At 46.2% G+C, this 26,985-nt stretch overlaps 1 protein-coding gene across 4 annotated transcripts in view; it reads right to left on the minus strand.

Moving 5' to 3' along the window:
* CLUAP1 (clusterin associated protein 1) overlaps positions 1-26,985 on the minus strand; it is a 167,073-nt gene that overhangs the window by 11,491 nt on the left and 128,597 nt on the right. For all 4 annotated transcript variants that reach the window (XR_012161187.1, XM_073362811.1, XM_073362813.1 and 1 more), the window contains exon 10: positions 17,764-17,871. Coding sequence is in view for 3 of the 4 variants with exons in the window: in XM_073362811.1 (XP_073218912.1) it covers positions 17,764-17,871 (108 nt within the window). In the remaining variant the exon portion in view is untranslated. The remainder of the gene's footprint in view (positions 1-17,763; positions 17,872-26,985) is intronic.

Genomic DNA, 26,985 nt, shown 5'->3' on the forward strand with positions numbered 1-26,985 from the left:
GGGAAGGGGAGGTGCAGAGACAGGTAGGGAGCCTGCTGGCCCCACCAACCCCCGTCCCCAGTACCAGCGGGGGTCCCGGGCTGTGCGCCGCCATCCCTCCCCCCAATAAGCACCCGGGCCACTCTCCCCCCGCACCCGCAGTGCCCCCAGGCAGCCCCTCTCCCCCAAGTTTTAGTCAGAGGTATATAGTAAAAGTCACGGAAAGGTCATTTTTGTTTACTGCCCATGACCTGTCCGTGACTTTTACTAGAAATACCTGTGACTAAGCCTTACTTATCGTTAATAAAGTACTACGTCACCACCACCACACACATATCCCTTGATGGCTTCAGAAACATTTTTTCTCTTGATCTAGATTTTTACACCCTAATCCTCATTGTGCTGTTACTTTATTTTAGACATTGGTGTGCTGCATGGACTCTTTTAAATCTGTGCCATTTAGCAACTGGCCAGGTGAGGTGGCCACCAGCAGCCATATTCTAACTCCAAATCCTGTCTTTCGCTGACGTTTTCAGCTCCAATGGCCCATCCATTTGCCAAGTCCCCACCCAGTGGTTGCTGAGATTAGTATTTATACAGCATCATGTGTGCATGGTGATTTGAAGACAAAGTGATGCTTCAGTTATTTTTCATGGCCACACAGAGCATGTACCACATAACCACTGATGGAATGTACATGCAAAGAGCATGCTAAGACCTAAATTACAGCAGTGAGACATGCTGTGTGCGCATGTATGCATGTGTGCGCACAGACGTGCGTCTGTAACATGCCTTTTCTGCAGAGTCTGAATTTTCTCTCACACTGGTGAGAATCTGGAGTAACTCCACTGAAGTGAAGTTACGCTGGTGAGTCAGGCCCTGTGTTTCCATGGCTACCTTATACCAGTGCAACTGTTCCACAGGTTGGGTCACACATCCCATTATATAAAATGGCTTTTCTTGCCACACATAATGAACTCTACAGTAATCTCCCGCTTGCTGACACGCTTGCAAGGAAGCAGCACTCTAGTTACACACAGCTCAATCTGTTTAGTTTATCAAAAAGAAGATTGAGAGGTGCTTGATTGCAGTACATGAGTATTTTCCAGGGGAGAAAATACTAGGTACTTGTCATAAATATCAAGGGAAGGGTAACCACCTGTCTGTATACAGTGCTATAAAATCCCTCCTGGCCAGAGGCAAAACCCTTTCATCTGTAAAGGGTTAAGAAGCAAAGGTAACCTAGCTGGCACCTGACCCAAAATGACCAATGAGAGGACAAGATACTTTCAAATCTGGAGGGGGGGGTCACAAAGGGTTTCTCTGTCTGTGTGATGCTTTTGCCGGGAACAGATCAGAAATGCAGCCTCATAACCCCTGTTAGTTAGTAAGTAATCTAGCTAGAAATGCGTTAGATTTCCTTTTGTTTAATGGCTGGTAAAATAAGCTGTGCTGAATGGAATGTATATTCCTGCTTTTGTGTCTTTTTGTAACTTAAGGTTTTGCCTAGAGGGATTCTCTATGTTTTGAATCTGATTACCCTGTAAGGTATTTACCATCCTGATTTTACAGAGGTGATTCTTTTACCTTTTCTTTAATTAAAATTCTTCTTTTAAGAACCTGATTGATTTTTCATTGTTAAGATCCAACGGTTTGGGTCTGTGTTCACCTGTACAAATTGGTGAGGATTCTTATCAAGCCTTCCCCAGGAACGGGGGTGTAGGGCTTGGGGGGATATTTTGGGGGAAGACGTCTCCAAGTGGGCTCTTTCCCTGGTCTTTGTGTAAGACGCTTGGTGGTGGCAGCATACGGTTCAAGGACAAGGCAAAGTTTGTACCTTGGGGAAGTTTCTAACCTAAGCTGGTAAGAATAAGCTTAGGGGGTCTTTCATGCAGGTCCCCACATCTGTACCCTAGAGTTCAGAGTGGGGAAGGAACCTTGACAGTACTAAAGGGCTCTTCAGAGAAAGGCATAATAAGAACCAATGGAAGCTAAAGCCAGACAAATCCAAATTAGAAATTGGGCACACATTTTAACAACGAGGGTGATTAACTACTGGAACAAACTACCAAGCGAAGTGACAGGTTTCAGAGTAGCAGCCATGTTAGTCTGTATCCGCAAAAAGAAAAGGAGTATTTGTGGCACCTCAGAGACTAACAAATTTATTTGAGCATAACCTTTCGTGAGCTACAGCTCACTTCATCGGATGCATGCAGCCTCTGTATGCATCTGATGAAGTGAGCTGTATCCGATGAAGTGAGCTGTAGCTCACAAAAGCTTATGTTCAGATAAATTTGTTAGTCTCTAAGGTGCCACAAGTACTCCTTTTCTTCAAGCGAAGTGGTGGATTCTCCATCTTTCAATGTCTTCAAAACAAGACTGCATGCCTCTCTGGAAGATATGCTTTAGGGAAACACAAATTATTGGGCCCAGTACAGGGGTAACTGGGTGAAATGTAATGGCCTGTGAAATAAGAAGATCAGACTAGATGATCCCTTCTGGCATTAAACTCTACGAGTCTATGAAAAAGCCATAAGCAGGATTTAATGGAGAGGACTGAAAACATTTTGACATAAAACTCTCAACTACAGGAAAGCTCCCAAACACATGTCCATTCTTAACAGCGGCAGTTCCTGCTGTCTAGGCAGCACACGGTTACACTGTATGCAGAAATATTCTGTTCATGATGTCTAGCAGGAAAATGTTACCTCCTGACTAAAGTCTCAGAAAAAATGACTGGGAAGCTTCTAAGGCCTGCAGATCCACATCTCTACCCAGGTTCTTTGTACCTCAGATTCATTTATTCAGCAAACACATCCAGTAGATGATTCATCCCCCAAAATGCATCCTGAAAGGCTCCCTCTATGTACCTGGGGTGGAAGAAGTTAAGTGGAACAGTATATATGGCAGCTTTAAGGTGTTTAGTACAAGCTCTCGTTGCTTTTCAACTCCCCAGGTGCAATCAATGAAATACAGATGAATGCTACACAGTTTTGTGGCATTTGCCTGGCTCTGGGAAAAGGGCATAAAGGAAGAAATGGTTACTTACTGTAACTGAGGTTCTTTGGAATGTGATGCAGATGTGTGTTCCACTTAGGTATATGCACACCCAGCGCGCCGGAGACTTTTGCCTACCAGTACCCATAGAGGGGCGGTGCACGCACCTCATGGCTGTGGCCCCACCCCTGGCTATATGAGGCAGTGCCGCCCCGATCCCCCCAGTTCCTTTGCATTGAAAGCCCATGAGAAGAGACTCTGATGCAGAGGGGATGGAGGGTGGGTCGTAGAACACATGTCTGCATCACACCTCGAAGAACCAGAGTTATAGTAAGTAACCATTTCTTCTTCAAGTAGATGCAGATGTGTATTCAACTTAGGTGACTCACAAACAGTAGAATAATAGAATCATAGAATATTAAGGTTCCAAGAGAACTCAGGAGCTCATCTAGTCCAATCCCCTGCTCAAAGCAGGACCAACCCCAACTAAATCATCCCAGGCAGGGCTTTGTCAAGCCGGGCCTTAAAAACCTCTAAGGATGGACATTCTACCACCTCCCTAGGTAACCCATTCCAGTGCTTCACCACCCTCCTCGTGAAATAGTGTTTCCTAATATCCTACCTAAACCTCTCCCACTGCAACTTGAGACTACTGCTTCTTGTTCTGTCATCTGCCACCACTGAGAACAGCCGAGCTCCATCCGCTTTGGAACCCCTCTTCAGGTAGTTGAAGGCTGCTATCAAATCCCGCCTCACTCTTCTCTTCTGAAGACTAAGTAACCCCAGTTCCCTCAGCCTCTCCTCGTAAGTCATGTGCTCCAGCCCCCTAATCATTTTCATTGCCCTCTGCTGGACTCTCTCCAATTTGTCCACATCCCTTCTGTAGTGAGGGGACCAATCCAGAGGCGGTGCTCGGAGTCTACCGCAGTACGGATCGCAAGACCACCCTTCCAAGGCCCGTGTCCACTCTGGAAGATGCAGTAATAGCACAGTGGTCCATAAACATGTAATGACAACCATGTGGCTGTCCTGTGAATGTCCAGTATGGAAATGTCATTGAAGAAAGCTATCAATGTTGCCTGAGCTCTCATGGAGTGAGTCTGTATTCGCTGAGGAGGCATAGCGGAAGCTCTTTCATACTCAGCCTTGATACATGATGTTATCCATCTAGAGATGGTCTGTGCAGAGACCGCTTGCTCCTTCATGAGGTCTGCATATGACACTAACAGGCGAGACGAAACACGAAATGGTTTAGTCCGGTCTAGATAAAAGGCTAGATACTGCCTGACAGCCAGAGCATGAAGGTGCTATTGTTCTGAGGAAGAGTGCAGCTTAGGGAAAACACAGGTAAATACACCATCTGCTCCAGATGAAACTGATGATTGCAGTGTTATCTTATCCTTAGAAAAATGAGTGTAAGGTAGCTCAGCCATTTGGGTCTGGAACTCACACGCCCTTCTTGCCGAAGTGAGGGCAATCAGGAACACGGTTTTCTGAGCCAGAAGGGGCAGCAGACAGGATGCAAGGTGCTCTTATAGAGGCCCTATCAGAGCCACCAGAACCGTGTTTAAGTCCCACAAGGGAACTGGTTCTTGGACTGCAGGATGTAAGCGGAGAAGGCCCTTCAGAAATCTTGTCACCATGGCATTGGAAAAAACTGACTTCCCTTGAATTGTGGGATGGAACATTGAAATCTCTGCCAAATGCACTCTCAGCAAATTGAACGTGAGGCCCGATTACTGAAGATGTAACAGGTACTCCAAGATGTCCTGGATGGAAGCCTGTCTGTTGAGTCCCGTGAGCAGAGAACCTCTTCCACTTTGCTAAGTAGGCTGTCGAAGTGGAGCACTTCCTATTGTTGAGAAGGACTTGTTGGACAGCTTGCGAGCACTGCTCTTCCTCTTCATTTAGCCAGGCAGCAGCAATGCCGTGAAGTGCAGGGAGTTGACTGCAGGGTGGAGGGTGTGACTGCGGTTCTGAGTGAGCAGGTTGGGATAGAGAGGAAGTGATATGGGAGGCTGACTTTGTTGAGGGTGTGAAAGTTGAGAATCAGAGGGGTAGCAATGTTAGTCTGTATCCACAAAAGCAATGAGGAGTCTGGTGGCACTTTAAAGACTAACTGAGTTATTTGGGCACAATCTTTCATGGTTTTTTTAACCCACTGTAGTGGGGTGGCTGCCCCACTCCTATACTAGAGGGGGCTCCAGCAGGCCAGAAAGGCTGTGCGGGTGGGCGGCCAATCAGAAAAGGCCTGCTAGGGAGCCAATCAGAGGCTGAGTAAGAGATAGCCAATCAGGCCCAGGCTCAGCCCTATATAAAGGCTGCCCAGGAAGGGAGCAGGCTGTCTTTCCCAGGCCTTCAGAGGGTGAAGGTCCCTCTCCTGTGTGAGGGGACCACACCACACCACACCACACCACACCACACCACACCACACCACACCACACCACACCACACCACACCACACCACACCACACCACACCACACCACACCACACCAGCAGAAGGAACTCCAGCCCAGTATCTGTCAGGCTGCAGGCCCCGAGGGAAGGGCTGGGCTGGTGCAAAGGGGACGAAGGGGAAGCGACCCAGGGAGAGAGGCAGACAAAGGGAGAAAAAGAGGGCAGAAGGGCTGCCACCAAAGGGTCCCTGGGTTGGGACCCAGAGTAGAGGGTTGGTCTGGGTCCCCCTTTGCACATACACCCAGCTGTTGGATGTGATGATACTGGACTGCACCAGACCCCTGGCAAAAGGGGTTAGACTTTGGGGTGTGGTTGGCCGCTGTGGCTGGGCGAAGTGAAAGACTGCTGATAACCAACCCTCCTCCCCCCCAGAAGGGGGTGAACGAGGACTAGGGGGCACTGCTGGAGGGCAGTGTCTTGAAGAGGATGCTGCAAGAAGGGAACAACACGGGTCCAGGCGCCAAGAGAGGGCGAGAGACTGATGGGACACCACCAGTGGAGGGTGCTCCACAATGGACTGAGCTAATTCCCTGACGAGTCAGCAGGAGGCGCTGTGGTGGTGAGTCCCAACCCCATCACACCCACTAACAGATTTATTTGGGCATAAGCTTTTGTGGCTTTTTTTTACCCACAAAAGCTTATGTCCAAATACATCGGTTAGTTTTTAAGGTGCCACCAGACAATTCGTTGTTTTTAAGGTTGAGAATGGGTTTCATCCCACTCTTGGATTTTGGTATCAGGAAGTACTCACAGTAAAAACCATGGCCCTGGTGTTCTGGCAGAAACTCCTCCATCACTCCCAACTTCAACAGAGAGCTGACCTGCTCAATGAGCAGTGTCTTATGAGAGGGGTCCTTGCAGATATGGAAGACAGGTAAGAAAGAGGCATGGAGAGGAACTGGATTGAATAGCCAGCTCTGACAGTGTCTAGGACACAGCTGTTGGAGGTAATAAAGTCCCAAACACACACCTAAATGGAATATATATCTGCATCTATCTGGAGAACAAATGTATCTTCTATATTCAGCTTGTCTGCAGCTCAACCTGAGTGTGGCAGCTCCTATTCACATAGCTTGGAGCTGCAATTCCTCAGGGGCAGGCTTTACTGAGGGAAGGGAATTCTCCGGAAGAAGCTGGAATATTCCCTGCCTCTCTGTGGATACTCAGAGAATGAAAGGCCTCTTTCACTTAACTTGATCAGTGACAGTCTTCTTTTGGGATTCCCCATAGCAGTTTTTCTCTTCATTTGTCCTCTGTACTATTACTGGGGGCACTAATATGTTACCCAAAATCCTAGGCAGTCCCAGTCCCAAACAGAAAAGCCAAATTCACCACTAAGAGCTATGCATATATAGCAGAGGAAGCAGAACTTGACCCAGTGTTTTTTCTCCTTGGTGAGAGGTGACCTGCAATCTTTTCCTAAAAAGAAAAGGAGACTCTGCCTTGCTTTGCTGAATACAGAAGGCCTGAAAGGGTTTCTAAACTTGGGTGGGGACGCTGGTATGATATCTGCTTGCTTCTTACCTTGGAAATATGAGGAATGTCAAACCTGTTCAGAGATGTCTGTGGTGAGCTCTTGTACTTTAGGTGAAAGGGCAAGGAGTAGAATCTCTGACTTCCTTTCAGCCAAGTCTTCATTAGACACTGGAGTTAACTCAGTGTTAACAAAAACCAAACCAAACCAGAAGTCTGACAAAAAACCCAGACCCCATTGCTCAGATTCCACTTTCTTGTTATCACTAGCCCTCTAGCTGCCAGAGACTAGCCCTCCGGGACAGAAAAGACTTGATTTGTAATGTGAAAAATCAACAACTTTAAAACAAACCCTTCCAGCCTTATTCATGCGAGAAGCATAAGGGGGCACACTTGCTTCCTTTTGCAGGTCACCCTAAGAGCTCCCAGAGTCAGGCTTTGTCTTGGGGTGGTGAGATATTGCATACAGTGCCTTTAAAACAAGAAGGTTTTCTCTCCATCCCATGTCTGCTGGAGTGGAGACAGAGAAAAGGTAGCAAAACAAGAGAAGCCCTGGGTAGGCTGTGCTGGAGTCACTATCTGAAGGGAGCCTTTTTTCCTGCTGTAGGGACCATCTGTATAACATAACCTAGGCTAGACTATGTAGCTCTGGAAGAGCTGCCTCAACCTACTAGACATACTTGTTTTCTCCCAACCTGTATTGTATATTGAATTATAAAATGATAGGTAGTCATAGACATATAACCCACGGGCTTCAGTGGAAGAAAGAAGAGGGAAACGCTGTGGGTGTGATTTTTTTGCTCCTCCTTACATTCATGTAAATCAGGAGTAGCTCCATTAAGTCAATGGAGTTACATTTCTGCGACATTGGAGTGGGATGAGAATCAGGCCCTGTGACACAATTTCTGGAGACTGTCTGATCCTGAAGAGGCGAGGGCGAGGGTGCTCAGTACACTGAGCATTAGCAAAAGTGAGATCTTCCAGGTTACTAGAAGAGTCTCTACAGTGAAGGGAGCATATTTTAAAATTCAGATATTTAAAATCAACTCTGTGTGTAAGCCTCCGTAGGGGAAGTAAGAGGGGCTGATAGAGGACACACATACATTTTACTCATGTTCCTGAGGAGAGCCTGAAAATAGAGGGCTTGTGTCTGAAGAACAGGGAGAGCTGGCACGTACGGAGGCGTATGCCACTTGCAGTTAACTCAGTTCAGCTCAGTTTAGCCTGGGGTTTCAGGGCCTGCTCTGGAGTTTAGTACTCACTGATTTACTCCTGCCACAGAGGTTCACATTGCTTCTAAATGAATGGAAGTTTGCTGGGTTTACTTACAGACAACGTGAGTTCAGCAGGGACAGGTTGTACAAAGTGATAATTGGGTATAATGCTAGTAATGAACATGCTGTTATTCACTGTGCCTCTGGATTCAGATTGACTTGCTCTGTAAAGTATGTAGCCACTGAGCTATTGGAAATGAATGTGTATCCAGGGTTTCAAGCTTCATGCATCTGCAGTTTTCCCTCTGCGTGTGACTCTTGCTGCAGCTGGCAGAGTAATAGCGTGCACTGTCTACACTGGACATGTATTAACCCCTATGCCCGAGAACAAATGGATATAAACTGGCCATCAACAAGTATAAGCTTGAAATTTGAGGGTTTCTAACCATCAGGAGTAAAAAAAAAAAAAAAAATAAGGGGGAGTACTTGTGGCACCTTAGAGACTAACAAATTTATTTGGGCATAAGCTTTCGTGGGATAAAACCCATTTCATTGGATGCATGCAGTGGAAAATACAGTAAGAAGAGATATATCCACAGAGAACATGAAAAAATGGGTGTTGCCATACCAACTGTAACAAGACCAATTAATTAAGGTGGGCTATTATCAGCAGGAGGAAAAAAACCTTTTGTAGTGATAATCAGGATGGCCCATTTCAAACAGTTGACAGGAAGGTGTGAGTAACAGTAGGGGGAAAAATTAGCAAGGGGAAATAGTTTTTACTTTGTGTAATGACCCATCCACTCCCAGTCCTTATTCAAGCTTAATTTAATGGTGTTCAGTTTGCAAATTAATTCCAGTTCTGCAGTTTCTCGTTGGAGTCTGTAATTGAAGTTTTTTTGTTGAAGAATTGCGACTTTTAGGTCTGAAATTGAGCGACGAAGGAGGTTGAAGTGTTCTCTGACTGGTTTTTGAATGTTATAATTCTTAATGTCTGATTTGTGTCCATTTATTCTTTTGCATAGAGATTGTCCAGTTTGGCCAATGTACAAGGCAGAGGGGCATTGTTGGCACATGATGGCATATATCACATTGGTAGATGTGCATGTGAACGAGCCTCTTATGGTGTGGCTGATGTGATTAGGTCCTATGATGGTGTCCCTTGAATAGATATGTGGACAGAATTGGCAACAGGCTTTGTTGCAAGGATAGGTTCCTGGGTTAGTGTTTTTGGTGTGTGGTTGCTGGTGAGTATTTGCTTCAGGTTGGGGGGCTGTCTGTAAGCAAGGACTGGCCTGTCTCCCAAGATCTGTGAGAGTGGGAGATAGTTTTCCAGGACAGGTTGTAGATCCTTGATGATGCACTGGAGAGGTTTAAGTTGGGGGCTGAAGGTGACGGCTAGTGGTGTTCTGTTAGTTTCCTTGTTGGGCCTGTCCTGGAGTAGTTGACTTCTGGGTATTCTTCTGGCTCTGTCAATCTGTTTCTTCACTTCAGCAGGTGGGTATTGTAGTTTTAAAAATGCTTGATAGAGATCTTGTAGGTGTTTGTCTCTGTCTGAGGGACTGGATCAAATGTGGTTGTATCTTAGAGCTTGGCTGTAGATAATGGATTGTGTGGTGTGGTCTGGATGAAAGCTAGAGGCATGTAGGCAAGTATAGCGGTCCGTAGGTTTCCGGTATAGGGTGGTGTTTATGTGGCCATTGCTTATGAGCACTGCAGTGTCCAGGAAGTGGATCTCTTGTGTGGACTGGTCCAGGCTGAGGTTGATGGTGGGATGGAAATTGTTGAAATCATGGTGGAATTCCTCAAGGGCTTCTTTTCCATGGGTCCAGATGATGAAGATGTCATCAATGTAGCGCAAGTAGAGTAGGGGCATTAGGGGACGAGAGCTGAGGAAGCACTGTTCTACGTCAGCCATAAAAATGTTGGCATACTGTGGGGCCATGCGGGTACCCATAGCAGTGCCGCTGATTTGAAGGTATACATTGTCCCCAAATGTGAAATAGTTATGGGTGAGGACAAAGTCACAAAGTTCAGCCACCAGGTTTGCCGTGACATTATCGGGGATAGTGTTCTTGACGGCTTGTAGTCCATCTTTGTGTGGAATGTTGCTGTAGAGGGCTTCTACATCCATAGTGGCCAGGATGGTGTTTTCTGGAAGATCACCCATGGATTGTAGTTTCCTCAGGAAGTCAGTGGTGTCTCGAAGATAGCTAGGAGTGCTGGTAGCATAGGGCCTGAGGAGAGAGTCTACATAGCCAGACAACCCTGCTGTCAGGGTGCCAATGCCTGAGATGATGGGGCGTCCAGGATTTCCAGGTTTATGGATCTTGGGTAGAAGACAGAATACCCCTGGTCGTGGTTCTAGGGGTGTGTCTGTGCAGATTTGTTTCTGTGCTTTTTCAGGGAATTTCTTGAGCAAATGGTGTAGTTTCTTTTGGTAACTCTCAGTGGGATCAGAGGGTAATGGCCTGTAGAATGTAGTGTTAGAGCTGCCTAGCAGCCTCTTTCATATTTTGACCTATTCATAGTGACAACAGCACCTCCTTTGTCAGTCTTTTTGATTATGATGTCAGAGTTGTTCCTGAGGCTGTGGATGGCGTTGTGTTCTGCATGTCTGAGGTTATGGGGCAAGTGATGCTGCTTTTCCACAATTTCAGCCCGTGCATGTTGGCGGAAACACTCTATGCAGAAGTCCAGTCCGTTGTTTCGACCTTCAGGAGGAGTTGGGTCAGATGGTTGGGTTGTATTTCTAGAGTTCAAAACCACTTCTGATTTTGAAGACTTGGCAAAGAATTAGGCTGTGATCTGCAAAGGAGCTGAAGGTAGGTGCCCAAATCCCATTGACTGTCATGGCAGTTGGTCACCTAACTCCCTTAACATCCTCTGAAGTCCCAGACTAAGTCTCTAACCCTTGTGTCTCTAGTACTGGGGAGAGATGCCCCATTAAAAGAACTGGGCTGTTGTGATTTACTGTACATTTCTCTGTGTTTTCTACGCACTGTGTTCAAATATCTTTTAGGCACAGTTGCATGAAGGATCCTTCCTAGTCTTCAGTAAATAATGTGATGAATATGTAAATATGAGATCAGCTGGAACAGGTACATTGGCTTCATACTGTGGACTTTAACAAACTGCCTAATTAAATGTTAATGGAGCCCTTCTGGTCTCTCAGGCAAATACTACCACTTAAAACGGGTGGGCAAACTATGGCCCGCGGGCCACATCCGGCCCCTCCGGGCTTTGGATCTGGCCTGCAGGATTGCCCCCCATGGTGCTGCAGGCCCCGCACCAGCACCATGTCCCTGGGGCTCTGGGGTGGAGGCTCCGTGCATTGTCCTTGCCTCCAGCCACCGCTCCCCACAGCTCCCATTGGCTAGGAACGGGGAACCACGGCCAATGGGAGCTTTGTGGGAGGTACCTGGAGGGATGGCAAGGGCAGCGTGAGGAGTTCTGGGCCCCCCATCCCTCAGGGGCCGTGCAGGGCCGTGGTGCTGGCTGCTTCCCAGAGTGGTGCAGCGTGGGGCCAGGGCCTGGTGCGCGCCACTGCCACTCCGGAGCCACTTTAGGTAAGCGGTGCCGGGCCGGACCCCGAAGCCCTCCTGCACCCTGCCCTGAGCCCCCTGCTGCACACCGCACCCCTCCTGCACCCTAACCCCCTGCCCTGAGCCCCCTGCTGCACCCCAACTCCCTGCCCTGAGCCCCGTCACACCTCGCACTCCTTCTGCACCCCAACCCCCTGCCCTGAACTCCCTCCCGCAGTCCGCACCCCTGCCCTGAGCCCCCTCCTGCACTCTGCACCCCTCCTGCACCCCAACCCCCTTCCCTGAGCCCCCCATACACCCCGCACCCCTTCTCTGCCCCAATCCCTTGCCCTGAGCCCATTCCTGTACACCGCACCCCCTCCCACACCCTGCACTCCCTCCCACACCCCAACCCCCTGCCCTGCATACTATTTCCCCACCCAGATGTGGCCCTTGGCCCAAGATGTTTGCCCACCCCTGATTTAAAACAACAGCTTGAGGCTGCATTTGCCGAGGGAACTGACTGGAAAGACTCCACAGAGCTCTTTATGAGTCTTGGGTCCAACACTTACATTCTGTGGTTATAAAAACAATAACTGTCATCCCTCCAGGGAATGGATGTGTGAAAAAAAAAAGCCACATGGAGGCTCAGCAGAGTCCAAGTGACAGGTGCCATTTTGTCTCTAACTCAGGCTGTTTGTCCACTTCACCCCATGACAGGGGGGCAGGTCTGCCCTCTGGTGCATTTGTCAAAGTACATTCAGTTCCAAGGGTCTGAATCTGAGAGGTGTTGAGCACTTGAAAATCCTGTCAACTTCAACTGGAGACAGAAGTGCTCAATACCTTTCATGATCAGGTCCCAGATGCCACAGTCATTAGCATTCCAAAAGCACACAAATAATATTAGATTTGTGAAAGTAGGCACCAAATAATAATAATGCTTAGCTCTCATGTAGCACTTTTCATCAGTAGATCTCAAAGTGCTTTACAATGGTCAAGATTTTTACACCCATTTTACAGATAGGGAAACTGAGTCACAGAGAGGCTGTTTCTTGCCCAAATCATCTGGCAGAGTGGCAGACCTCAGCTGCTGAATTTCTAGCATGTTCCCTTCTCTCCAGTCTCACTAAGGTGTGAAGAAACTACAGATGGGCCATTAATCTAGTGGGGGGAAATCCAATAAGGAATGCCCAACAGCTGTCTGTTCCTTGTTTAGGTTCTCACAGGTTTCCATGGATTTTCTCCTGCTTTTCAAAACATGAAAAAAAATCTTATTTGGGGTATTTAATAATAATCCAGTTCTTACTGACTCTCTAGGTCTTAAAGAAAAATACAGCTCTGAAACCAAAACTAAGACTTAACCCGGGAGAATCTGGAAGTGCATGTACATTAGAAAGGCATCAGGATCAAAGATTTCTCATAGTATAGCTGCACTATACAGTGGTTACATGCTGCTCAACGTGCAGTCCCTCCCGTGAAATCGATTGGTAATGAGATTAGGAATGATCCGTGCAGTGCAGCCACCACCATGCTTATGTAGAACTGTTACGGGCAAGTCAGACAGTGGACATACACAGACATGGGGACCAGGCTCTCTGACCCCTGCATGCATCGCCAGCCAGAATCCGCCTCTTAGGTTTGATTGTTATATACTTAGTTTCACATGCTCCTGTAAGATGCATTTTGCTTTCTGAATAAAAAGCCTTTTCTCTTTTCTCTTCTGCAACGTTTCCGTACTCATCCTTGCTAGGACTGTGTTAAACAATGTAGCTTTTCACAAGAATAGATTTTCTCCAAATACACTGGTTAGCTTGTCAGCCAACACACCATTATCACAGCAATCCCACACACAGCTGCTGGAATGTTAATATGCTTTAGGAAATCTGGATCTCTTAGTCTTTGACTTTGCATTAATAAAGACCATCCTCCCACACCAAAAACCAAAGCAGTCTTGGGTTGCTATAGCCTAAGCTGCCGAACCTCATCCCCAAATATAAACACAGAGGTGATATTTCTATAGTTGGGATCTCTTCAATTCCTAGAATAGAGAGCAAGAGCTATTGAACTTTGGGCACACTCCCCAAGCCATCTGGATAACTGGGCTTCATTAGCACCCTGGATAAAGTTGCTGAGAGAACTGACAGCACTGAATAACAGTTGACTTAATGCAATCAGGCTCTCTCATGCAGCTCTGTAAACACAGACCATCTCTGTCTGAATCTGTAGCATTTCCATTACTGGGCTATTCCTGAGCACAAACCATCAACATGTGTCACATTCTGTAATGGTTTTATTACATGGGCCAAAGTTAAGTTAGAAGCTTGACTAGACTCAGGACTGGCTCTAGGCACCAGCAAAGCAAGCACGGGCTTGGGGTGGCACATTTCCAGGGGCAGCATTCTGACCATCCTTTTTTCCCCCCGGCCCTGCTCAGTCAACCAATGAGCCCCTGCGTGGGGCAGGGCGGTGGGCTCAGCGTGGGGGTCCTGGCCCAGGGGTGGTCCCTGCCCTGGCCCACCGCTGCTGGGGGAGCAGAGTGATGCAGCTTCTCCCCCTCTCCCCACCCCTGCCACACGTGTCACAAGCAGCGGAGGAGCCGGAGCCGAGTGGACGGGAGCCTGGGATAGGGGCAGGACCCGTGGCCGGTAAGGGATCCGCTGCCCCGGGCAGCTCGGTGCTGGCTGGGCACTCCTGGTCCGCCCCCCTTCCCCGCGGCTGACCCGCTCCCCAGCCACTCTATCGGTTACTGTCCCCTCTGCGGGGGTGGGGCCGGGTCTGAGATCTGCTGGGGGCCTACGGGCGGGATGTACAGACCCGAGCACCTCATTCCAAAGGACTGCTATAGCATTACGCAGTCTTTTAACATTATCAGTATCAGTGGCTTCTGGTGAGCGCAGTTTCTCAAAACTGAAATTACTTAAAAATTATTTGAGGTCTGCCATGTCTCAAAATCGTTTGTCAAGACTCGCATTAATTTCAATTGAAAGTACCACTGCAAAAAATTTAGATTTCACGGAATTATTAAAAAACTACACAAGTATAAAAACCAGAAAAATTCAGTTCATATAAATTCTTTTAATTTATGAGAAACTGGGTGCACCGGAAGAGACTAACGTTTTTCATTAGTGTATAGTTGAACCTGAATTGTTTGTAATTGTGATTTTGTTAAAATTAAATGAGTACACTAGTAGGAAATTGTTTTATTTCACTAACTACAAATTCTCTGTTTTCATTTTTTTAAAAATTTTAAACAGTCAAAAAAAACCCCCAAACCATTTCAAAGTGCAAACGTGTAAAAGCCAAAAAAAAAAGGGCGGGGGAGGGGGGGTGGCCAAAATTTTTTTTTGCTTGGGGTGGCAAAAAACCTAGAGCCGGTTCTGACTAGACTCTGAACTTATCTCACTTATGACTGAAAATTCAGGTTGGAACCTTAGTCTCCAGAAATGAAGTGACAGATCAGTGCACTACATGTAATCACTGTGCCATCTAATCATCTGTTTAGATATGAACAGGCTTTACACTTGTCACTTTCCTATTTAGTCTGTCAGGGGGTAAACAACAGAGAAAACAAAAATGCTATACTCATGAAGTAAGATCCTTCTCGTTGTGAGATTTGAGTATGTCCCTTGATGTTTTAGGTCAATTACAAGCAGTGTCCTTAGTTGCTGATAATTTGCCTCCTGGTGCCATGTGACATAGCAAGAGATAGTGCAATGTTCCTGTGCAGACAAGTAGAGGACAGGGCAGTGAAGAAAGAAATGTAAGAAAGGAAGGTAAGGAGAGGGTGCAGGCTCAGAGGGATGGCCACTCTTGATTCAGCAAACAGAGAGATCAGATAAATTATGGAAAAGTTCAGAGGTGGATTATGTGCCAGAAGAAGTCTATTAAGTATGGAGGCACAGTAACTATGAAACTGTGGCAAGCGATCTAGGCCAGTGGCTCTCAAACTTTTGTACTGGTGACCCCTTTCACACAGCAAGCCTATGAGTGCAACCCCCCCATAAATTAAAAGCGCATTTTAAAATATTTAACACTATTATAAATGCTGGAGGCGAAGCGGGCCTTGGGGGTTGAGGCTGACAGCTTGAGATCCCCCATGTAATAACCTCACGACCCCCAGTTTGAGAACCCCTGATCTAGGCACTCTGGCAGTGAAGATGTACCAGGAGATTGGGAATTGCCTACATGAAGCATAACAAATAATACTTTCGTTAATAACGAGTCTGCAGCCATAGTTATTTGCAGCAGCAAAGCTTTTCCTACAAAAACCTCACTCACAGCAAAATCCACTGCTTTTAGATGCTGTTTCTTCCTTCCGAAGCTGTTGTGAAGGACCCGCCATTTGACTATAGCCAGCTAGCTTGTGCTTTGTTTTGTCTCAATGTTAGCAACTGAAAATCGGCAAAGGCAATCGGCATAGATGGAAGTAAGTGTAGTATTTAGCTGTATACTGGAGCAGTGACCAAGAGTGAGCTCATACACAGTTTAGGGCTAACTATTCCCAAAGCACCAAAACCATGAAGATGCATGCTGGTTTTTTTCTAATAAATTCTGATGTAAAAATTATTTGTGAATATTTGTGCTTCTGGTGGTTTTCGAGAGAGAGTACTTTTATTATGAAAATCATGGCAAACAGTTTGGGATAAAAATGTTTGAAATGTGGCTGGCTGAGATCCAGGGTCTGGCTCTGCTCCCACATACACCAGCCTAAATCCAAAATAACTCTAGGAAAATTAACAGAATGATGCGGCAGTAGATGAGAACAGAATTAGGCGTAGACTTGACAGTTTTTCCAAAGAACAGGTTCCAGTAGGAGCAGCAGCTCTATGAACTTCCTCACACTGCTCCTTCGCCCCTGGCCCAGAGGTCCATTGCTGCCCGTGAAGAGATAATTCATTGTCTCTAAAAGAAAAGGAGTACTTGTGGCACCTTAGAGACTAACCAATTTATTTGAGCATAAGCTTTCGTGAGCTACAGCTGTAGCTCACGAAAGCTTATGCTCAAATAAATAGGTTAGTCTCTAAGGTGCCACGATGACTCCCTTTCTTTTTGCGAATACAGACTAACACGGCTGTTACTCTGAAACCTTTCATTGTCTCTGTCTCTTTTAAATACTTGGCCTCTGCTGAAACTGCCCCAAGGTGACAATTAGGTACTTCTTATTTTTAATGTATACAACTGTACAGTAGGAACTGAACCAAGAGCTCCAGGTCACTTCACACAAGCCATTAAAGCAGCTCTCAGATGGTAACTACTCTGAGTCACTGCTGGTCAGGGCTGTGCTGGAACTAGTATCTTAGAGGTTAAAATCTCCAACTCATATGTTATTACAATCATGTGAGCTAACCTGTCCTTCCATAAGGGAAACAGTGCAAGTTTCTTGGGCACATTACTAGGGCAGTTTGGGTGGCATTGTGAATACAACGAAAGGCCAAGTTTTGAAGAAGCACCTCAGGAGGTTAGTGTAGGGCAGGGGTTCTCAAACTTCATTGTGCCGCGACCCACTTCTGCCAACAAAACTTACTACACGGCCCCAGGAGGGGGGATCGAAGCCTGAGCCCGCCCAAGCACCCCCCACCTCCCCAGGACGGGGGCCAAAGCCCAAGCCCAAGGGCTTCAGCCCCAAGCAGGGGGCCTGTAACCTAAGCCCTGCTCTCCAGGGCTGAAGCCCTGGGGCTTTGGCCCCAGGTCCCAGCAAGTCTAAGCCAGCCTTGGTTACCCCATTAAAATGGGGTCCCAACCCACTTTGGGGTCCTGACCCATAGTTTGAGAACTGCTGGTGTAGAGAATATGTGAATTCACTCTACATCTACCGCGAAAGGAAAAGAAGGCATTGGGACCACAGGCCTACGGCTATTTCCAAAGCTATTTCTGAATCCAGACAAGGTAAAAACACACTGATCTTTCCAGTAAAATTTCCCTTGCCTTGGCTCCCTTGAAAAGACTCCTTTTCTCTGAAGCACTACAGTACCCCTGTCAGCAAAAGGGAACTGAGGAGGGTGCAAGCTCATGAACCCTAACAGGATCTTATACCCAAAGTGTCCCACAAAAAAAAGTGTCCAAACCCTGCGCTGAGCAGTGAGGAGGAAGAGGGGGAATTAAGGGGAAGTGAGGATACCTTGCATCAGGATCTCCATGGCCGTGCGCTGCTTTATTAGCTGCCTGTCTTCCACTTCACTATCAGATCCCTCGTCCTCTTGGATCTCTATGTCTGAATCATCATTACCTGGTTAAAATAAAAACAGCAACAGCACTGAATTAATGTAATCATACACAATGCCACAGCAGTTCAACACAATGGCTGGGTGCAAGGGCATGCTAGTGCTCTCTGCTTCTGTTCAGGGATTCCTGGTTCTTGTGGGCCTCAGGGGATATGTCTAAACTGCAATTAAAAGCCCGTGGCTTGCAAGGCTTGGGCTAAGGGGCAGTTTAACTGTGGTGTAGACATTCAGGATCAGGCTGGAAACTCTGTGGTGGGAGCGTCCCAGAGCTCAGGGTGCAGCCTGAGCCCAAACATCTGCTCCACAATTACACAGCCCTTTAGCCCGAGTCCTGGGAACTGAGTCAGCTGGCATTGGCCAGCTGTGGGTGTCTAACTGCAGTGCAGACATACCTAAGGAAACCTACTCTGGCCAGGACTCTATGATGGCGCAATCTTGAGTTTCTGGCAACCAACCAAAACAAAAGCAGGACACTGTATGGATCAGGGTGTATGGAGGGCTTCTGATTTCTTGTTTTAACTGAGGAACATTCATAAAATACCCACATTACAAAAAAGAAAAGAAATAGGTGTTTATCCAATAAACACCAGAAAAGGTCACTTGCATCTAAGTAGGGTTAACATGTTTCAGGTTCTCAAAAAAGATGATACTCTTGGTGGGGGAGGAAGGAGAGGGGAGTTGGAGGGGAGTACAGTTGGGGAGTGCTGGGGGGGAGTTGTGTGTACTGAGAGATATTTGGGGGGTGCTGGAAGGGGAATTTGGCAGGTGCTGGAGGCACGTATGTGTACTGGGGAATACTTGGGAGGTGCTGAAGGGGTGTGACTATACTGGGAGGAGTACCTGGGGACTCACTCTTGAGGTGGGGGAGCAGTGTCGCACCCTGTCATGGTGGCAGGGCAGCTGGTGGAGACCTGGGATGCAGCAACAGCTGTCTGTCAGCACCTCCCTGCGGGGCTCTCCCCCTCCCCAGGGCTGGGAGCCAGGGCTTGGGTGGGCAGGATCCTGCAGCTGTGAGGAACCAATTAGATGTGGATGCAGAGGAAGGACCAATCGGGACTCTTTCTGAGCTGCAATGTCTGCTCCACAAAAAAACCCTGACGTTGCCTCTTATTTGAAAAATCCACCCAGACAGAGGGCGGAGGAGGCAATGTCCGGGAAAACCCAAATGTATGGTAATTCTAATCTAAGGGTTTGTCTACATGGAGCAGTCATGTAGATTATGGGGATGTGATTTCTAAAACACGCTACTGTGTTGCACTTTAATTGGCGCAATTAAATTTAATTGTGGGGAGGGATAGCTCAGTGGTTTGAGCATTGGGCTGCTAAACCTAGGGTTGTGAGTTCAATCCTTGAGGGGCCCATTTAGGGATTGGGGGAAAAATTGGGGATTGGTCCTGCTTTGAGCAGGGGGTTGGACTAGATGACCTCCTGAGGTCCCTTCCAAACCTGATAGTCTATGGTCCCTGGTGGCGTGCATTAGCATGCTTTAACATAGTGCTACACTAAAAAAAACCAAAACAGTACTATGTTAAAGTGAACTAGGAACCATTACCAAAAGTTTATTCATTACAGTATATACCAAAGCAATGAGTAATGTATATTATGTATTACTCATTATGCTGTACACAAAGAGAAAGCCCTCTGGATTTTGGACATCTACATAAAACTCAAAAATTGCTCAAAATAAACCCCCCAAAATGAAATTAATAATCCTCAAAAATCAGAAGTCCTAGGTTTATGGAACCAGACCTCTCCCTGCTGCATTGGTAGGGAATAGCCAACCTCCTAGCTCCCCAAAAAGAAGGCACTATTACCAAGAATGGTTATCAAAGAAATTGAGATGAACAGGAAGTACCATATAAAAGCCTTGAGACAAGATAGTATTACTAAGGCACTATTCTAAATATACTCTCTGGGTATGAATCTTATCGGTGTACAGTCAGAGGGTACTATTTTGGCAGCTGAGTATCAAATAAAAATCTTGTAAAAGGTTTTGCAAAGCATGAACTTAAGTCTCCTACTTCCTCAGTCTGACATGAGCGATATCAAGGGCATTTAATAATGGATCAGAACAACACACTGTAATATCCTCAGGTTATTGAAAATAGTGCTGGGTGAACCCCAATATGTTTGGAGGAATAGGGCAGTTCCCCACAGTTCAGATACCAAAGACTTAGAGATTTCTGTCACTCTATTTCCCAGTCCAATCAGTTCTTCGCTCAGTCCCCTATTCCCTCTCCCCAACAGGCTCTCTAGCATCCCAAGTAGATCATCAGTATCCCACTCCTTCTGTCCAATCCCTGATCCCAGCCCCCAACAGGCTTGCTTCCTTTCATGATATTTCACTAGGAAGTGGGTCATAGAATATCAGGGTTGGAAGGGACCTCAGGAGATCATGTAGTCCAACCCCCTGCTCAAAGCAGGACCAATCCCCAATTTTTGCCCCAGATCCCAAAATGGCCCCCTCAAGGATTGAACTCACAACCCTGGGTTTAGCAAGCCAATGCTCAAACCACTGAGCTATCCCTCCCCCTGGACATAGGCTGGTCAGCTGCACTGATCACATCTTTTATGCTCCAGGGATTCCCTTTGGTCAGCTAGAGTTAAGCAGAAATTCAATTTCAAACAGGCGCTAAGCCACATTCTGGCTTACACCTGAGACTTTGTTTAACCTGCATAATAATTCAAATACCTGTTGAAAGCTGCATAATTAGAAACTCCACTTTGTTGTATCCCTGACATGGCTGACTCAGCCACTTTTCACTTCAGCATAGCCTGTTCTGATGGTGGCCCAGCATGGGTTAAGATTGGTGGGTGGGAGGTTAGAAGAAGGCTCCGTTTCCTTTAGGTCCCTTCCCATGACATCAGCTCTTCTTCTTTCCTCTTTCTTGTGGCCAGTACATATCACCCTCCTGTTCACCTGCAATGGACCCCACACCTCTCTCACCTACTAAATGCCTCTCCTCACTCAGTACTGGCAGGTTGCTTGTTTGAAGCCTGCCTTCTAGTTCCAGGGGAGGCTACTTGTTTCTTTGTTCATTGCTATTTATGGGCCACATCCTTAGCTGGTGTAAACTGATGTAGTTCTGTTGACTTAAATGGAGCTATACCATTTACACCAGCTGATGATCTGACCCTATATTTTAAAACTGCCATTTTGCCAACAAACATTACCTGCAGGCAGAAGAGAATACGTATGCTAACCTTCTCAGTCAATAGTACCAGCATAAAGCCCAGAGCACTCAGAATAAGGGGTTAGCCTGTGCATTGTGCAATTTAGAAACAAACACAAACGGAATCATTTTGGAGAAGATAAGGGTAGATTTAATTACCAAAATGTCATTCTAGAAAATGGATATGTCCTCCTTTAATTATGATTAGTGGTACACTGACATTCCCTTACAACTTCTAATTACAGGTAAATGTATAAACGCTAGCCTGTTTTTTTCATAGTCGTATGGATCATTACCAAGTTATTGAGAAAATATAAAGGAAGAGAGGCACTTGAGACATTGTTAGGTGAGGTTATGGAATTGACTAACAATATTATTTAGAATTTATATTTGCTGTAACAGCCATGTGAGGCAATCATTTCTGCCCCGTCTATTACTGAGTTTGAACCAAATACCATTTCCATTTATTCAATATTCATTAGAGTCAGATTTTATTCAGTCCTTGTTTATGCAAACACCTTAGTAAGGGCTCAGCATAAACTAAGTAAAGGTCTCAGGATCTGGTGCTCTACATACAATAGAGGGTACAAATGCCTCATCTATAATGGTTCATACAGCTGCTATTAAATGCCAGCTGTTTGCTTCTGGTTTGGTTTTTTAAGAGGCAACTTTTATCTTTCAATTTTTTAAAATGCTGTATGTTAATTTGGTGCTCCTGAAGGCTAGTAGCACTGACCAGAGTCAAGAAGACTTGGAGCGAGAACACTTAGACTGATTTAAATTAAAGGCACTGGGTTTAGTGATAAACTTTAGGATCAAATATGTTATTTAGCATTAACATGTTTAATTCCATGATAAAGTCAGAGCTTTGAGAATGCATGGATTGGATCCATAACAATTATTATTGGATTCCCAAAGATGCTGTTTTCTACACTGATTTTGGTAAAAACACACTATGGCAAAAACCAAACTGGCAGTTTATAAGTATTTGATATAAAAAATAAAATCTAATTCAACTCACTGAAACTTTAAATCAAACAAGAAAGACAAGACCATATTTTTCTTTAAAAAAAAAAGTAAGTTGGGATTTTTAAAGGGACCCAAGAGAGTTAGCAGTCCAACTTCCAGCTGTGATGCCCCAATCCTGCAAGACTCACACATGTGTACTCTCATTAAACTCAATGGAGCCACATGTGTCAACTTACATACTGATACCTTACACGACTGATACCTAGAAGCATTGAAATGCTCGGATATATACAGTAGAACCTCAATAAGCCACATATCTTATAAGTCACACAGAACATTTCAATCTCTCTTCCCACTTCCCTGAAAGATTTCATCACCAGTATTGAGGGCTGATTTTCCAGAGGGCCTGAGCGCTTGTAGCTTCTATTGACTTTAATGGGAATTAATGTGTGCAGCCACTGAAAAAATTCAGGCCACAAGATGCCATTATTTTTACAAACTATACCACAAAACACAGATTGGTATATTGTGAAGTATGATAATAAAGTATCCACCAGTCTAGCTCCCCTAGGTAGTTCTATATTGCCTATTACTGTACTTTCTAAGTACCAAGTTCAAACTAGGAAAAAGCATACATTTTTAACAGTGAAGGTAATTAACCACTGAAAGAACTTCCTAAGGGAAGTGGAGGATTCTCATCACACAAAGCCTTTCTAGAGCATTCACAAAGTTCTGCTCAAGCTCATGGAGAACTTACTGGGTAAAATTCTCTAGCCTGCATTACGCAGGAGGTCAGACTAGGTGGTCGTAAATATGAGTCACTTCTGGCTTTAATATCTGTGCATCTATAAAAGTATCACCAAATTATTCCAATTAATTTGAAGCTATCAAAATAAATGAACAAAATATATGGCAATTATTTCTTTTCATTTGTTTGTACAGTGTTTGTTCACACGCTGTCTGGTCTTGTGATGGGTTGAATATCTGCTGTAAGGTGTTGGGTGCCCTTAACCCTAGGTGCTGACTTTTATTTTTCCCTGGGGGTGCTCCACCCCCGCTCCACCAAGAGGCCCTGCCACCACTCCACCCCTTCCCAAGGCCCCACTGTCACTCCACCTCTTCCCATCCCACTCTGCCCCCTTCCCTGAGGCTCTGCCCTCACCCCAAACCCTTCCCTGAGGCCCCTGCCCATCCACCGCTCGCTGCTCTCCACCTTCCCCCAAGTGCCTCCCCCAGCTGCCGAACAGCTGATCTGCAGAGCTGCCGAACAGCTGATTGGCGGTGCTGCCAAACAGCTGCGGCTGGTGGGTGCTGAGCATCCACTATTTTTTTCCGTGGATGCTTGAGCCCCAGAGCACCCACGACGTCAGCACTAATACCCTTAACATTCACTGTGTGAGGGTGCTCAGCACCTCGCTCATTTCAAAGTTAAATAATTTGCAATGGGTCTCCAAGTCCTTAATGGGAATCCATGAGTGAATAACTAGAACACCTCAAACATGACATTTGTTATGTGATCGTGTTTCTGGGTAATCATTAATCAGGCTTCAGGGGATCAGTTCATACAATCGTAGCACTGTAGGGCTGGAAGGGACCTTGAGAAGTCAACAAGTCAGCCCCCTGCACCGAGGCAGGAGCAAGTAAACCTAGACTATCCCTGACAGGTGTTTGTTCAGCTTGTTTTTAAAAGCTTCCAAAGATGAGGACTCCACGACCTCCCTTGGAAGCCTATTCCAGAGCTTAACTGTCCTTAGAGTTAGAAAGTGTTTCCCAATATTTAACTTAAGTCTCCCTTGCTGCATATTAAAACCATTACTTCTTGTCCTACCTTCAGTGGACATGGAGAACTGATCACTACCGTCTTTATAACAGCCCCTAGCATATCTGAAAAGTGTTATCAGGTCCCTCCTCAGTCTTTTTTCCCCTCAAGACTAAATATGCCCAGTTTTTTCAACCTTTCCTCATAGGTCAGATTTTCTAAAACTTTTATCACTTTTGTTGCTTGTCTCTGGGACTCTTTCCAAGTTGTCCACACTCTTCTTAAATTGTCGCGCACAGAACTGGATGCAGAACACCAGCTAGGGCCTCACTAGTGCCGAATATAGCGGGACAATTATCTCCTGTGTCTCACATAACACCCCAGAATCATATTAGCGTTTTTTGCAGCTGCATCACATTGAAAATGGATATTCAGTTTGTGGTCCACTAAAACCCCCATATCTTTTTCAGCAATACTACCGCCTAGACAGTTATTCCCCATTTTGTAGTTGTGCAGTTGATTTTTGCTTCCTACGTGTAGAACTTTGCACTTGTCTTTAATGAATTTCATCTTGTTGATTTCAGACCAGTCAAGGTCATTTTGAATTCTAATCCTGGCCTCCAAAGTGCTTGCAACCTGTCTTAGTTTGGTATCATCTGCAAATTTTATAAGCATACTTTCCATTCTATTATCCAAATCATTAATGAAAATATTGAATAATACCAGACACAGGACTGACCCCCACAGGACCAGTAGCGGGGTGGTCACCCTGCTCCAGCCCTGAAGGGGTTAAAACAGCCCTGGGAGAGAGCTGCCTGGGGGAGCCAATAGTAAAAGCAGCCCTGGAGAGGGCTGCTGGTGGGAAAAGCTAGGATGATTGGGGGAAGCAGCCACAGCTGGGGCCATGCCCCAATCAGGCCACAGCTGGCCCTATTAGAGGGCTGAGGGCTAGGAGCTGTAGAAGTCTTACTCTAGCCCTGGAGTGGGAAGGGCTAGGTGCCTGAGAGCAAGGTACTAGAGCAGAGCAGGGGAATAGGGCTGGGGAGCTCCAGCCTGGTAACTCCTCAGGCTGCAGGCCTTGTGCCAGGCCTAAAGAGGTACTGGGGCTGCAGAGATGTAGCCTGGGGTTAGGCAAAGGCAGCAGGTCCTACTCCCTTGCCAATGATGAGTGGTTTACAGATTGCAGTCTGCCCGAGTGAGCGGGGGCTAGATGATGACTGGCAGTGGCCACTGAGGCAAGGTGGGTTTAGAGGGTTGGGGGTTCCCCTGGGAAGGGAGACCCAAAGTGTGGGGGTACTGCTGGGGCAGAACCCCAGGGTAAAGGGCACTGGGGTCTGGGCAGGACATGGGGCCAGCGGCAGGTGAGACACTGGCCTGCAGAGGGTGCTCTGCAAGCTGGAAAAGATCTAATTCCCAGATGACCAGCAGGAGGCGCCACGCCGGTGAGTCGTCAGTTCGCTACAGGACCCCACTAGATACATCCTCCCAATTTGACAGCAAGCCATTGATAGCTACTCTTTGAATATGGTCTTTTAACCAGTTGTGCGCCCACCTTATAGTAAATTCATCTAGACCGTGTGCCATGCAGAACTGTGTAAAAAGCCTTACTAAAATCAAGGTATATCCCATCTACTGCTTCCCCCCATTCACTACGTCAGTAATCCTTATCAAAGAAGGAAATTAAATGGGTTTGGCATGATTTGTTTATGCTAACTATTCCTTACATCTTCCAGGTGCTTACACATAAATTGTTTAATAATTTGCTCCAGGTTTTGAAGTTAGACTGGCTGGTCTATAATTCCCTGGGTTTTACTTGGTTTCCCTTTTTAAAGACAGGTACTATGTTTGTCCTTCTCTGATCTTCTGGGGCCTTACCTGTCCTCCAGGAGTTCTCAAATATAATTATTAATGGCTTCAAGATTGCTTCAGCTAGTTCCTTAAGTACCTAAAATGAATTTCATCAGGCCCAGCTGACTTGAATACATCTAATTTATCCCTGGGAAAAATCATGGAGCAGGTCCTCAAGGAATCAATTCTGAAGCACATAGAGGAGAGGAAAGTGATCAGGAACAGTCAGCATGGATTCACCAAGGGCAAGTCATACCTGACTAATCTAATTGCCTTCTATGATGAGATAACTGGCTCTGTGGATGAGGGGAAAGCAGTGGACGTGTTATTCCTTGACTTTAGCAAAGCTTTTGATACGGTCTCCCACAGTATTCTTGCCAGAAAGTTAAAGAAGTATGGGCTGGATGAACGGACTTTAAGGTGGATAGAATGCTGGCTAGATCATCGGGCTCAATGCGTACTGATCAATGGCTCCATGTCTAGTTGGCAGCCGATATCAAGAGGAATGCCCCAAGGGTCGGTCCTGGGGCTGTTTTTGTTCAATATCTTTATTAATGACCTGTGTTTCCCCTATCTTGGCTTGCATTCCTTCCCCGTGGTTGTCAGTATTATGGGTTGAATATCTGGTCATCATTAACCTTTTTAGGGAAGACTGACGCACTCTTCTCAGTAAGTTTGCAGATGACACTAAACTGGGAGGAGTGGTAGATATCCTGAAGGGTAAGGATGGGATACAGAGTGACCTAGACAAATTAGAGGATTGGGCCAAAAGAAATCTGATGAGGTTCAACAAGGATAAGTGCAGAGTCCTGCACTTAGGAAGGAAGACTCCCATGCACTGCTACAGACTAGGGACTGAGAGGCTAGGCAGAAGTTCTGCAGAAAAGGACCTAGGGATTACGGTGGACTAGAAGCTGGATATGAATCAACAGCGTGCCCTTGTTGCCAAGAAGGCTAATAGCATTTTGAGCTTTATAAGTAGGAGCATTGCCAGCAGATCGAGGGACGTGACCATTCCCCTCTACTTGGCATTGGTGAGGCCTCATCTGGAGTACTGTGTCCAGTTTTGGGCCCCATTCCACAAGAAGGATGTGGGGAAAAATTGGAAAGAGTCCAGTGGAGGACAACAAAAATGATTAGGGGGCTGGAGCACATGATTTATGAGGAGAGGCTGAGGGCACTGGGATTATTTAGTCTGCAGAAGAGAAGAATGAGGGGGGATTTGATAGCTGCTTTCAACTACCTGAAAGGGGGTTCCAAAGAGGATGGATCTAGACTGTTCTCTGTGGTAGCAGATGACAGAACAAGGAATAATGGTCTCAAGTTGCAGTGGGGGAAGTTTAGGTTGGATATTAGGAAAAATTTTCACT

The sequence above is a fragment of the Lepidochelys kempii genome, chromosome 10, assembly GCF_965140265.1.
Source record: "Lepidochelys kempii isolate rLepKem1 chromosome 10, rLepKem1.hap2, whole genome shotgun sequence".
Taxonomy (NCBI): Eukaryota; Metazoa; Chordata; order Testudines; family Cheloniidae; genus Lepidochelys; species Lepidochelys kempii.